Source organism: Chelonia mydas, chromosome 5 (assembly GCF_015237465.2).
Source record: "Chelonia mydas isolate rCheMyd1 chromosome 5, rCheMyd1.pri.v2, whole genome shotgun sequence".
NCBI classification, from domain to species: domain Eukaryota; kingdom Metazoa; phylum Chordata; order Testudines; family Cheloniidae; genus Chelonia; species Chelonia mydas.
In genome coordinates this window covers 99430912-99445482 of record NC_051245.2, presented here as the reverse complement: position 1 = coordinate 99445482, position 14571 = coordinate 99430912, and the positions used below count along the sequence as shown (strand labels likewise).

Sequence of the window (14571 nt, the reverse complement as noted above, 5' to 3'; positions counted from 1 at the left end):
AGGTTCTTTTCTTCTTCTTTCCTACTTCTCAGCGGACACAGGGCAAACAGGCTCTATGCTGAAGGCCCAGTTTTTACACTGCCAGGAGAGAGAATTTCTGAGTGTCTTGGCTAGCTTCACAACCATTCTGAAAAGCACAAAAATGAAGTCCAGAATACAATTTAAAAAACAGGGATTAGTATGGACACTGCTGCTTTAAACCAATTCCACCCCCACTTAGGGTGACCAGATGTCCTGATTTTATAGGGACAGTCCCAATATTTGGGGCTTTTTCTTATATAGGCTCCTATTACCCCCCTCCTGATTTTTCACACTTGCTGTCTGGTCAGCCTACCCCCACTGCTCTTTTATCTCCCCAAAATGTGAAAAGCTGGGGTCAGGGAACCTTACTCCCAGATGTTTTGCCATTTTCAAATTCCCCCATTTAGAATGTGAACTGTGACCTTGATGGACACCCAGCTCTGAGTGCCTCCCCTCGCTCAGCTTCTGGGCAAACTGCTGCAGTCGGAGCGTGGGCCCTATAGAGGGGGAAGGGGGGGAGTAAACGTTTCACCGCACAGCCCTGCCCCAGGAGGGTGCATTGAGCCAGGCCTCGCAGTGCCCCTCCGGCGAGGGGGGTGCTCACGTGAGCCAGGCGTTTTGCAGGGCTGCCCGGAGCGCCCCGGGGGAAGCCGTGGCTGCCCTCCAGTCCGCGGGTGTAGCCACGCCGGTGGCCGGGAGATGTCACTGTTTCGCTGCAAGCGCCGAGATGTCGCCGAACACGGCTCGCCCCAAGCAGCGGGGGGGGAACGGCTAGTGGCGGAGCCGGCTTTGTAGAGGGAGGGGAGAATGCTGCGTTGCCAATGCCAGAAAGAGCCGGGAGGTGTCTCAAATGTGGGACTTGTTTATCAGTGAAACCTGCCCGCCGCCTCTCCCTTTCCCTCGGCTCCCTTGCGCGCTGCGCTGGGCCGGGGAAGCAGCAGGAGCAGCCGCAGCCGCCTGAGCTCCGCGGCTGGGCGGCGGCAGGGATCATGGCCGCCCCTCAGCAGCCCCAGCCCCTGCAGTACAGCGTGAGGCTGCTGCTGGTGAGCGAGGAGCAGCTGCGGGGGGGGCTGCAGCTTGCCAGCCCCAACCAGGGCGCGCTCCAGCTGGCGCTGCAGCCGGGCGAGGAGGATGCAGACGTGACTGTGACAGACGGTGAAGTATTGAGCACGCGCGGTTGTGAGGCTGCGTGGGTGGCTGGCTGGCTGGCTGTCGGGGGGGGGGGCTGCTCCTGACGGGGCAGCGCATGGGGGGCGCCCGGCTTGCTGTTGAAAGCTGTTTTCCATCCTTTCCCCCCCGGCGAGCAGGGTCCCGCTTGCCCCGGGGCTCGCCCCTCCAGAGGCCGGGCTTGCTGTGCATGAGGGACGGGACTGAGGAAGGCTCCCCTGGGGGCGTGTGCGCGGACGGGGCCACTCAGCGCAGCCCGGCTTCGTTTGCGCGGCTGCTGCGCCGAACGTGGGAATCCCTCCCAGCCTGGCAGCACAACTTGTTGCAGTGTGTGTGTGTGTGTCTAGACTCACGCCGAGGCCGAGAACCGATGTACTGGAGCAGGAGGGACCGGGGGCGGGGGAGTGACTGTGGCCACCTGATTTTCATGTTCAGTTGCAGGACAGAAGTTTCTTCCTGCGTAGTCAGTAGTTGCTTTGTCCGCAGTGCACTGAGCCCCTTCTTGAGTCGGTGACTCCATGCAGCATTCTCGGCTTCGGGTGCTGTCTAGCAGGGACTGAATGGAGGGGAAGGTGGCTTAGCGCAGTGGTTCTCAAACTTCTGTACTGGTGACCCGTTTCACACAGCAAGTGTCTGAGTGCAACCCCCTTCCCCCTATAAATTAAAAACACTTAAATATATTTAACACCATTATAAATGCTGGAGGCAAAGCAGGGTTTGGGATGGAGGCTGACAGCTCGCAACCCCCCATGTAGTAACCTTGTGACCCCGTGAGGGGTCCCGACCCCCAGTTCGAGAACCCCTGGCTGAGCAGCTGGTGAAGACACTGCCTTTTGTCAGGTTTCCGGCAGGGCTGTTCGTTTATTCTGTGTACCTCCTATCGTTGGGGGTCCCTCCTTGCTCCTGCAGTACAAGTAATAAATAACAATACTGTGGTGATGAGCGCAGTAGCAATGTTTAGATAGACACGCGGCAGGTGGTGTGTCTCCATTTGTTTGTACAGCACCAAACCCTGCTGATAATGGTGGAGTAAATGGTATTTCACAATGTCCTATGAAATAATGGATTAGATACAGGTTCTTACTGTGACTTTAGTGAAAACACAGCTGCCATTATGTGCTTGTGAGTAGTACACAGGACCTTTTGATATCAACTAATTTTATGGAGGAAAAGTATTGGCCAGAATGTCAGGGCTGTTCCCCCTACTGTTTTATTTTTATTTTTTATTTTAAGTATGTGCTATGGGATTTTTAACGTTAACCAGACATAGATAGAAGAGGCCTTTGTTTAATATCCTTGAAAGAGAAGCTCTTGATTCCTCCCTAGACAGGAGAGTAAAAGCAATGAAATTGAAGGGGCATGGGGGCAAACCATTTCCTAGATGCGTTAATTTGACTCTGTGTTTATGTTAACGCTTAAAACTTCTCACACACTGGTTTCCTGTGTTTGCCTTGCAGCATTACAACCAGACTATGTATCAAAGCCGTGTCCAACCACTGTTAGCTGTGGTGTTCAATTAGTCTCATAAATAAAATCCAAGAAAATACTTCCCCTTTTCCAGACACTGTGAATGGCAAGGATCAGCCCTCCAATCACTTCTTATTGTTGTCTGCAACTGTGTCATGCTATTTTAGGATTCAAAAGGGGCAAGCACACAAAGCGCAGGTAAAGAGGGCACGTGTGCACACGCGCTGTCAAAATGTAAAAAGAACTTCAGTCACTTTGTCCAATGCGTGGCATATTTTATACACTTATTTGCTAGTACATTAAGCTTTCAATAAGAAAAAAAATTGGGGGAAGGGAGCTGGGGCTACGGAGAGCACAGTAAAAAAAAATACTTTGAAAGTGTAATGGCTACAAAAGGAAAATATGAGTGCTGTCAGTTAGCAAAACAAATGAACCCTGGGACTATTCTGCAGTGTGTTGAGCACCCTTAACTCCCATTGTGACTTCCCTTGGCACTTTGGAAGACTGGGCCCAAAAAGTGCTGAAAGGGATCTTGAGACTAGGTGGTGCAGCGGATTAAAATCCTGTTTGGGTCAATAGTGTAAATCAGTCTGATCTCACCCTAATTGTTAGCAGATACTTGTCCATGTTACTAAACAATCAGATAATATAGCATTTGTCAGTCTCTCTCTCTTTCTCTCTCTCTCTCCAAAACTGATCATGGGTAAGGATAGTAAATGGTATGGGCTGGGATTTAGAGGTCCATTGTTCGGAAGATTGGATATCACCTGTCTGACTGGTTATGTCCATTTTATGCCTCAGATATGCTTGACTTTTATAAGCACTGACGATCATCATCCATTAAATATACTGGATTTTATTTTTCTACCAGCATTTAAAGTTAACAGATATTTGAATTGGAAAAGGATCATGTGACCCAACAGAAAACTTGAAAAATACAATGAAGACTTTGTTTTTATCAAATCTAGGTTTTTAAACAGTCTTTGAAGTCCATAACAAATCCCAAACCCTTTTATGCTGCTTTGGTTTCTCTGCTGCTGAGCCAATTCACAGAATTGAGGCCTGATCCTCCCAGCCAGCCTTTACTCACCAAAGGCAGTTCCTTAATCATGCAAGTATTTGACTTCGGTGAGGACTACTCATGTGAATACAGGATCAGGCTCCAGTTTATTAAGGGCTCAATTATGGCTTTTGGACGCTGACTAGCATTGGGGGCAGTACCATCCTTGGCAAAAGAGGGGAATACATCCAGAACTGTAGCTCTTTAGGGGGCAGCATGCTTCCACATCTGCCTCACCTCTTGCACATTCACACAGCACCCTAAGCACTCTCAGACCAGGTGTGAGGTGAGATTCTTTTTAGAGCCATATGGCAGTTTTATCATTTGCTGCTTGAGCAGTTACTATATTATGAGAGAGATTCAGATTGTAAACTCTTCTCTTATATGCCTTATTTTAGCCCCCTGTGACTTTGGCTGTTAGAATTGATTTGGACTGAAAGTTGTCACATTTACTTTAAAAGATAAGGAGGACTTTTCTGTGAAGGCTGAATAAAATTGGTCATATGTGCCTTCTCTTTAAGATATGTTATTTTAAAAGAAATTATGCCGACTTGAAATCTTGACATGTTTCTTAGTGTCTCTGTAGCTCAAAAATGACTTCTAACCCTTCAAACTTTCTATGTGACTAAATTTTCTTCCAAAATTGTGCAAAGGCTATGTTTAGGGGAAAAGTTGTAATTCAGCAAACTTATTAATATTTGTTGTAATGATTATTGTGTATGAGTACTTTGCCCTCTGGTGGATGGTTGCAGCTTAGAGCAAATATTAAGGTTCCTCCTCTACTTAACCAAGGTAAAAGGCTTTCTCTTAGCTTAAGGAGTAGCAGACTGGTTTTTCTGGTGCTTAAGAACCAAGGTTCAGTTCTGGTTTTGCAGACTTGCGTGGTTTGTCTATTAATTGTAGGCTTTATTTGTAGCAATGGCTTCATTGCAGAATGGCACACTATTTTTTTCTTCAAAGTGTGAAGGAAAATTGGTTACCCTTCTTTGAGCTACAGATGATTAAAAATGACTGTCAATATGGAGGCACTCTGTAGCAGCAGATCGGTAGTTATAATGGAGCCCTGATTTCCAACATAAGCCCTGTCCTCATGTCCATTTATTCAATTCTATATGGGTTCTTCTACCATGCTCACCATCTTATCCGAATGCTTTCCAGTAGTGCATTAAGCATCATGACAACTTCTGTCATGTGTTTGTTCTCTAATCCTTTCCCTCAGTGGAGGAGTGGGTGCACAGTGGAGTGTTTTGGAATTTTTTTATAATATACACACATACACACACACGTTACTATATGTTTATGCTTGAGAAGGCAACACTGAAGACATGTACCCCACAAGTTCATTTGGAAACTTGCCTGGTTTCCTGCCAGATCGCCTGGAGGGCTGCTGTGGAGCCCAGACTTCCAGGGTCTGTGGCTTCCAGGGTCTGTGGAACCCCCTTTCAGGCAGTTGAAAGCAGCTATCAAATCCCCCCTCATTCTTCTCTTCTGCAGACTAAACAATCCCAGTCCCCGCAGCCTCTCCTCATATATCAGGTGTTCCAGTCCCCTAATAATTTTTGTTGCCCCCCGCTGGACTCTTTCCAATTTTTCCACATCCTTCTTGTAGTGTGGGGCTATGCCAAAACTTTCAGGAACCTGGGGATTGGCTCCAAGATCTGTAGCAGGGAGCCTGGAAGTCCTGGGATAGGCTCCTAAGGAGCATAATTATTACCAGAAATACCACGTGTTGGTGTTCCTGAAACAAAAGGTTTTCTGAATTTCCAGTTCATGGAAAATTTTGAAATATCAAAATTTCCTGTGAACCAGAAATCCCAAGTTTTGGCTAGTTCTGATGGTGAATCAATATGTAATACATACTGTGAACACGTTGACTCTCTTCTCTCTAGTGTGGTAATTAGATAATGTGCTATCTTGCTGGGATGAACAGGTGTGTGGCCTGTATTTATAGAGTGGATTGGATGTAGGTGAACATGTAGACTGTGCAAAAGGGGACAGACTTGATGACTCTTATTCAAAGGGTGAATATTGGGATTTCTAGCCGTTATAGGGAAAGTGGATGTAGCAGATTGACTTTTTGCATATGGCTGGGATGGTGGGGAAAAGGTATTGCTTCTGAAATGTACATGGAAAATAAGATCTGACCTATTTTAGTCTTTAAACCATGGGGGGTAGGTGGATGGGGAGGCTCAAATCTCTGGTCTTTATATGGATAGTAACAAGCAAGATAAATTCTTGAATATTTGTGAAGTGCTTAGGTATTATGATGATGGGGCCACATAAGAACATAAAGATGATGTCGTCTCTGGCTAATTATGGGAGACTGAACTTACAGGTGGTGTGTGGTTGCGTGTGGGCCGTATGTTGTGGTTGGTAGTTTGCCAGAGTTTGTAGTCCTTATGGTAATGTAGGATGGGTAGCTGGGTGGCAATGTGTGTCTAGTGTTTTAGGCTGAGAGTAGAGAGGTATATGGAGGTGGAGTTAAGATTGTTTTTTAGAATATGTGATTTGACATTTTACAATAGTACAGTGTATGAACTATATGAGTGATTTTGAATATTTTAGTACTGCCTACCTCAGGTGCTCAAAAATCATGAGTGACTTAAAATCATGAAGTTATTTTTTAATCATAAATGTTGGATTCCCCTCCCCTTTCAGTTTTCTGAGACTTTAGGATTCACTCACTTCATGATCAGCTTTTTTCCATAACCATGAGGGGTAGAAACGTTTTTAAATAAATGAAAGCTGAGATTCTCATGCAATTTCTGGATTGCAGCCTCTGGAGATATCCCCAAAATCACAAGATTTATGATAAGATCACAAGAATTGGCAACATTTAATATTTCTCTACCCACCCTTAAATGTTTATTTCCATGCTTCAGGACTTGTAGGATTTGGTGGGGGTGTTCCCCCGGAACACTCCTTGATATACAAAGAAATAGCAACCTTAAATTTAAGCCAGCAAAGTTTTGAACATTCTAAAGCAAATTTTTAATGAGACTAGAGAGTGCTTTTTTATAGAGTCACAATATTGTTGTCAAGCTATGTAAAAAAAGAAAGAGAACATGATTGTTTTGGTTTAGAAGCAAACTACATAGTTCAAAAAGCAAAGTGAAGACTATGCAGCCATGTACTTCCAAAATTTCACTCATTTAAATCTTGCATCCTTCTCTTATCCAACTACTGCAATCTATTATTTTGTGGAGGTGTGCGGAATCAATACTTAACTGCTATGAAAGACCACTAGCCAGTACTTTTATGAGATCAAGGTTTTATACTTTTTAAAAATCACTCTGATTGCATTGTAATAATTAAAATAAGCTTTAATGCTTACACTGCAAAAATACAGTGTAAAATTTCAGAAGCTGGATATTTAAATTTCTTTTCCTTCCCTACTGATTTTGTTGTGCCTTATACAAATGTTTCATTTTTATCTTTTACAAATACAACTAACATTAACTTGCACACTTCATAGGTGGGTTCATACTTCAAGATGCCGAGCACTCTGGCGAAGTGTTGAGCGCCTTCAACTCCCACTGACTTTAATGGAGTTGAGTGTGTTGTGCACTTTGTAGGATTGAGCCCCGAGCGTCTTCATGACAAAACAGCTCTGAATAGGATTTGTGAGAGAACTGGTGCTGCATTATTTCTGTATCAAAGTGGAGGGAATGAGTGGAAGTGAATGATACATCAGCTGTTCCCCAGATGAATTCATTTTGATTTTTGTTACCACAATGGGAAATAAAATTCTTACAATTTTAGGGCCATTTTTGTAACAAAAAGTTAAAGGCTGTGAACTAGGGTAACTTAAATCATATTACATTTTCTGGCTTTATAGAATGTATAGGAAAATGCAGAAGTGCTGGCTAGCAAATATATTTAATTATATTTGAAATACACATAAGAATGGTAGCCTAAATAGGTTAATGGTGGAAATAGTTTTATTCACAGGACCTGCACTGCACAATGTATAGGAGCCAAAAGTGAACTGGATGACGAGGCTTGTTTGTTGCGACCAGTAAGAAAAAAAATTCCTCTACTAAACACTGCTGCTTTTCTTTTTTCTCCCTGACAGTAGTTACACTTAAACTATCCTATTTTACTCAAAACAGACATCCAAATTCAGAGACTGGTGGCCTCGTGATAGTCAAAATTCACGTCTGGAATTAGTATGTATTTTGTTCTTTGCATATTTTTTGAGTTTTGGGGGGAGGAGAAACAGAAAGTTGGGTAAACTGAAGAGAGGAGACTTGAGGATAACTGAAATATATTTCTGGTCTATTGTTTGTTAGTGTGAGTTGACTTACACAAGCTAACTTTTTAATTTTTTTTTAGCTTTTTATTATTTTTAAAAGTATGGGCATCTGAGAGTGGTCTTGAATTACAAGACAATCAATAGAACATTAACCAAAAAGGAAATCACCAAGGGAAGTGCATTAGGCCAATCAAAAACTTATTCACAGCTCCACATAAACATTACATAGGACAAATTCCACAGCAAATATATTTCAATCAAAGACATAGTTTGAAGTCTAATGCTCTGTTGATTTGCTTTAATTCAGAAATCAGGAAGTTAAGCATTGATAGTGATTTCCAAAACCACAGTCTTTCCTCCAAGTGCTAGTTCCACAGTTAAGATTTCAGAAGTAAGTTGCAGGAACAAAAATTTGTACTCCATCATAAAAAGAAGGAGATATCTAAAAAGATATATCTAAGTATCATGATTAGTACTAAGTTTTGCTGCATAAAAAACTTGCATGTTGAGCAGTCAGGTTTTACAAATTCTTCACTTGAAAATTGAAACCTTAGTCTTACAGAACTGGGTCTTAAATTTGGAAATTATTAAGCCTTTTTTTCCCTTTTGATTATTTTTATTTAAAATGCAACTTCTGAGAATATTGAAAATAATGTGTAGGGTTCTGGAGATGTCCCTGCTCTACATACCCATCTCTCTCAAAACAGTTTGAACAGAGACAAATTAAAAGTCCTTTGGCTAACTCAGGATTAAATTTTTCATCCAACAGTTTTTCAAATAATTTGAGCATTGAGGTAAAAAGATTATTTTTAGTACTTTTTTTTTTTAAAGCCTATTGGTTATAGACTGCAGACACTGGACTTTTTTCCAGGGCTTTCAATCTCAGAAGCAACATAACATTGTCTGGTACTAATGTTTTCAATAACATTTTTAAATACAGCATAATTTGATATCTTAAATCGGGGTGGCCAGCATGAGAAGGAGCCAGAATTTACCAATGTACATTGCCAAAGAGCCACAGTAATATGTCAAAAGAAAAAGGAGTACTTGTGGCACCTTAGAGACTAACACATTTATTTGAGCATAAGCTTTCGTGAGCTACAGCTCACTTCATTGGATGCATTCAGACTAACACGGCCGCTACTCTGAAACCTGTCATTATGCAAGGCACTGAATTTAGCCGTATGGAGTGGAAATCTATCAACTTCATGAAAAAACTCGTACAGTCCACTGAATGCATCTGATGAAGTGAGCTGTAGCTCACGAAAGCTTATGCTCAAATAAATTTGTTGGTCTCTAAGGTGCCGCAAGTACTCCTTTTCTTTTTGCGAATACAGGCTAACACGGCTGCTACTCTGAAACCAGTAATACGTCAGCAGCCCCCCCCCATCAGTCCCCTCCCCCCGGCTCCCAGCGCCTCCCATCCACCGGCAGCCCCATATCTTCCCTCCCCGCACCTCCCAATCAGCTGTTTTGTGGCCTGCAGGAGGCTCTGGGGTGGGAGGGGAGGATGAGGAACAAGGGCATGGCAGGCTCAGGGGAGGGAGCAAAAAGGGGTCGAGTGGGGGCCGGGCCTGTGGCAGAGCCAGGGGTTGAGCAGTGAGCGCCCCCCGGCACATAGGAAAGTTGGCGCCTGTAACTCCAGCTCCGGAGTCGGTGCCTATACAAGGAGCCGCATATTAACTTCTGAAGAGCTGCATGTGGCTCCGGAGCCACAGGTTGGCCACCCAGTCTTAAGTGTTCCCTTTGTTCTACTGAAGTTTCCAAATTCTGAATCTTTGGAGCAATAGTATCCAGCTTTGATCCATTTTCTTAATAAGGTGATATAAATTGTTTAAGGTATCCTACTCATCTGCAGGGGTTTGGTCTTCTGCCCACAAAAGTAGATGGTAAAACTCACACTGACTTCAATAGTGCATGATCGGCTCCCAGTTGTGAGAGACGTCAAACCTATAAACCAGATAAACGAGGGTGGAAAGGTGGAGGAAGTGTGTGTGGGGAGGCAGTACTATCTCACAGGCTATATTGACTTTAAAGAAGTTTCTCTCCACCTCAGCCAGTGTTGATACCTGTCTTATTGATTTCAAGAGCCAAAAGCGTTAAAGGTGTTGTAAATCTTTTCACTGTCCAATGACTTTTTCAATGTCACAGTTTTTTTTCTGGAGGCCTTGGTTCACTCAGTTTTTTGGCAAACACCCAAAAGCACTTATTCTAAAGTTAGAAGGTTATTGATTGAAATGCAAGAAAAGAACAAGAAAGCAGAACAAGCAAGAACTTTGAAACTGAAATTGAGTAATTATGCAAAATGAATGTAATTACAACCAATTTAAAGTCTTTCTTCTTTTGGAGGCAAAATATTAGTTTTTTATTTTACTAACAACCTTTCCTTGATGAAAAGGAAAGAGTTAGAGTAAAAGTAGGTTTCAGAGTAACAGCCGTGTTAGTCTGTATTCGCAAAAAGAAAAGGAGTACTTGTGGCACCTTAGAGACTAACCAATTTATCTGAACATGAGCTTTCGTGAGCTACAGCTCACTTCATCGGATGCATACTGTGGAAACTGCAGAAGACATTGTATACACAGATTTCAGAGTAACAGCCGTGTTAGTCTGTATTCGCAAAAAGAAAAGGAGTACTTGTGGCACCTTAGAGACTATGTGAGCTGTAGCTCACGAAAGCTTATGCTCAAATAAATTGGTTAGTCTCTAAGGTGCCACAAGTACTCCTTTTCTATATACACAGAGACCATGAAACAATACCTCCTCCCACCCCACTCTCCTGCTGGTAATAGCTTATCTAAAGTGATCATCAAGTTGGGCCATTTCCAGCACAAATCCAGATTTTCTCACCCTCCGCCCCCCCCCCCACACAAACTCACTCTCAATTCATGATGTGTGAAAGATATTTACTTTTCCAGCTTTTAACAGACAGGCACAAGGTGAAGAAGAGAGGGGATAGAAAAGATGGTTGGGAGAGGGGGTTTAAATAAGGCTTTTGTTCATGTTCTTGGAAAACTGGTCAGTCATGAATGGATGCTTTAGTCTGGCATGTTGGCCACAACACCTGTCGCTCTGGACCCTGGCTCACATTCCAGTCAGGAATGTTATTTGGTTGGCCACCTTCTTCTCAGACAAAGCAGGGCTGGATGGCCCATCTCATCTTGCTGTGCTGACAAATGCAGTGCAGTTAATTTTAGGATTCAGTGAAAAGCTGAGAGAGAGTGAAAGAGAGGATAGAAGGAAGAATGGTTGGGCGGAAAATACCACAATTATGTATCCTTACTGATGGGCTGAGGACAGGATATCATGATGATATGATGACTTTCAGGACTCACGGCCTGGTGAAGAACAAAGTTTCTTAAACAAGAGCAAGGCTTGATGTTCTTCTTCTCGGAAAGAAAATCATTTAGTCTGGTCTGTTCCTTCTGTCTTGGGATCGAGGAACATAAGATGAGAGTTTTTTAAAGTCTTCTTGGAAGAACCCCTGCAAAGGGGAGTGGGTTGAAAAATGGGCAGCATAGTTCATCTCATTGTTTCATTCAACCAATTTAACTCACTTGCGTAGGTAACAAACTTGGCATAGGTAACTTTGTTCCCATTATTTTTTTATTTATTAAATTCAACCTCACAGTCCTTGAGCTATGGCAGCTAGACCTTTTACTTGGACTAATTTTAATTTCTCTGGGGTTTTTTTTTGCACCTGTTTAATAACATTCACGATTAAAAACACTTGACTTACTTTTTATAGTTAGTTCCCAAGCAGGCAAAATTATAGGCCCAGTTGTTAGAACATATCTTAGACCAGATCCTTAGCTGGTGTACAACTGGCAATACTAAGTAAAGATGGCAAGTATGTGATATGCTGGAAACATGGAAAATATATAGGATTCCTACCCCTCATTATAATCCTTGGCACAAGAGTGCTAACTACTGTAATTTGCAGTAGTGAATTTTTTGAGATCTGAAACTAGTTTGAGACAACCAACTCGTTTCTCGTAGGCTGCTAAATACTAATCCATAATGATTTTCAGGCAATACTGACCTGAGCTGGATACAAGCAGTTAATCTTGAGGGGCCACAGTTCATACTCTGTTACCAGTCCCCTGGGCCATTCATTTCCCCACATCAGATACTTTTTGCTTTGATGAACGGCAGTATTATTTTACTTCCCCCAAGTATATACTTAGATTGTTTAATCTCCTGATAAGTTTTAAAACATATAAAACTTACAATTTAGTTGTAAACTGAACCAATTTATCAAATTTGGAAATCTGTATTAGGAACTGAAAAGTAGTTATACATCTGTTCTAGTGCTGTAAATACACATGCATTGGCTTTATTAGCAACAGTGGTCTGCCCAAGTACAGTAGTTGCAAACAGTTCTAAGCAGCAAAGCTGTTGTAGCTTCTTATCTACTTTTTATGCCATGCAAATCCTCCTTTTTCTTAGTGAGGACAAATAGTTGCTCCTGAAGACTAAGAAAATCATAAAGATGGTACTTTGGGAGTATAATTCAGGCCCTCCCTGGTACTCTGGATGTATGGAGGTTTATAATTGCTCTTTTCCTTGTCTTTCAGAAGTGTCACTGAAGCATAGAGGATTTCTTGGAGGGATTAAACAAATAATTTTAAATTATCACACCTATTTTAGAGTATTACTTTTTTTCTTTTCTTTTTTCAAGGGGAAACTGCAGGTCCTTTCCATCAGGCAGCTCTTGAAATAGAGCAGATTAGTCTGTTTGAAGGAACCATTAGTATGGCTGAATGTGATGCAAATAAAAACAGGAATCTTGAGATTTTCCTATAGCTGTTCTGTTTCATCGTCCCATGCCTCCTAATGAGAACAGATCATAACTCAAGACTTTTCAATAACTAAATTCTGAAAATGTATTTCCTTTATTTTTCACATGGGCCAAGCTCTGGTTGTCACCTGCATAGGTTTGAAGCATATCTGGAATAACATCTGTTTTTATAGTAACCACGGTATTAATGGTATGTGACCTTTATGTAATCATAAGTGATCATATTCTCAATTTGAAAAACCTTAACGTAGATACCATTAATTCATTCTTAAGTTCAACAATGAGTAGTGTTAAAATGGAATGCTCTAGATGGTGTGCTTTACATAACTATACCAAGCATGGTCTAAATAGTCAGGACCACCAGATATAGCTCACAACTGGAGTAGTAAATCTCACATATTCTCCTTGATTAGACTGTGAGTGCACAATAGATACTCAACTTTTTCTTGTGTTGTCTGTACTGTTTCCTGCTTGAACAACACAGCCAGAAGAATAACAAATACTGGCATGGTATGTATCTTAATATAAATCGTCAGGCTTTTCCATTTACAAAAAGAAAAGTCCTAAATCAGATAAACAACTCTTTTTAATTTTTTAGTGGGAAATAAGTGAGAACTAGTTAAATCTTTACTGATAAAGCCATAAAGACAATATTGGTGATGATCCACAATTATGGGGAATAGAGCTGTGAAAAATCTAGTGCCCCTATAATGCCTTTAGAGTCAAAAGGCTAACTATAAACATTGCTAGCTTTCCACCCTAATCAGCAGTCCCCATAGAATTGCCATACAAGAAAAGTGAACATGCACCAGGCTGCGGGGTTATCTATTAATGGTTGTCCAGAAACAGCGAGCACTCTTCTTTCTCCTTTCTTTCAAACATAGTGGTTATAGTGACTGCATTATTTCTTTGAGTGGTAAAAAAACAATCTCACTGGTCAAGGGTCGATGTCAATGCTAGTTTCATTTCCTGTGTTCAGATTTAGGCCCGTACTGAGGAAAGCACCTAGAGCACACACTTTATTTTTTTAATCATTTCTTTAAGTGTTTTCCTGGATAGGGTTACTTTGCTGAAGAAAGGCCCTGGTTTCCTCATTTAATACAGGTTCTGAATGACAGAGTAATGTTCACCGTTTATATATCTTCACCCCAAGGAGGGGGAGAGAGCGCCTGGGCCACAGTCATACCACACCTTTCTCCTCCACCCTCTACCACAACACAGGCCACCTGGGTTGGCTGAACCTGGTGAGGGGCAATGAGCTGCAGCCTCCTAAGGGTGGAGCAATGGGTTTAACCCATTTGTACCTGGGAGTTCTGAGCAGCTGTGTGCTGTTCCAATGTCAGCTGCAGTTTGAGGTCAATTTGATCTTCAGTGCTGCATGGTACTCTTACACTGAGTATTTGTATTTGTCAGAATGAACAAGACACTTGAACAGTTAAAATGGAAGAGCAAAACTGGTTGACTTTGTTTCTGCAGTGACTTTCTCAGTGGTTTGCTTGTATCTTTGCTGCTGCTTTTCTTTATCAGTGCTGATAAAATACCTGTGAATAGACACTAGCTCTTTGGTTTCTAAATAGCATAATACTTAGCCCGGGTCTACACTGGGGTGGGGAATCGATCTAAGTTACTCAACTTCAGCTACGTGAATAACGTAGCTGAAGTCAACCTACTTAGATCGACTTACCGTGATGTCTTCACCGCGGTGAGTCGACTGCTGCCACTCCCCTGTCAACTCCGCCTGCACCTCTCGTGGAGCTGAAATACAGGAGTAGACGGGAGAGTGCTCGGGGGTCGATTTATCAT

At 42.3% G+C, this 14571-nt stretch overlaps 1 protein-coding gene across 2 annotated transcripts in view; it reads left to right on the top strand.

Moving 5' to 3' along the window:
- Positions 1-453: 453 nt before the first annotated feature.
- LOC102938927 (histone-arginine methyltransferase CARM1) overlaps positions 454-14571 on the top strand; it is a 136397-nt gene continuing 122279 nt past the window's right edge. The window contains exon 1 of one of the 2 annotated variants that reach the window (XM_037901876.2): positions 454-1176. In XM_037901876.2, the coding sequence (XP_037757804.1) occupies positions 843-1176 (334 nt within the window). In that variant the 5' untranslated portion in view covers positions 454-842. The remainder of the gene's footprint in view (positions 1177-14571) is intronic. The other variant, XM_043547129.1, reaches the window with a different exon arrangement.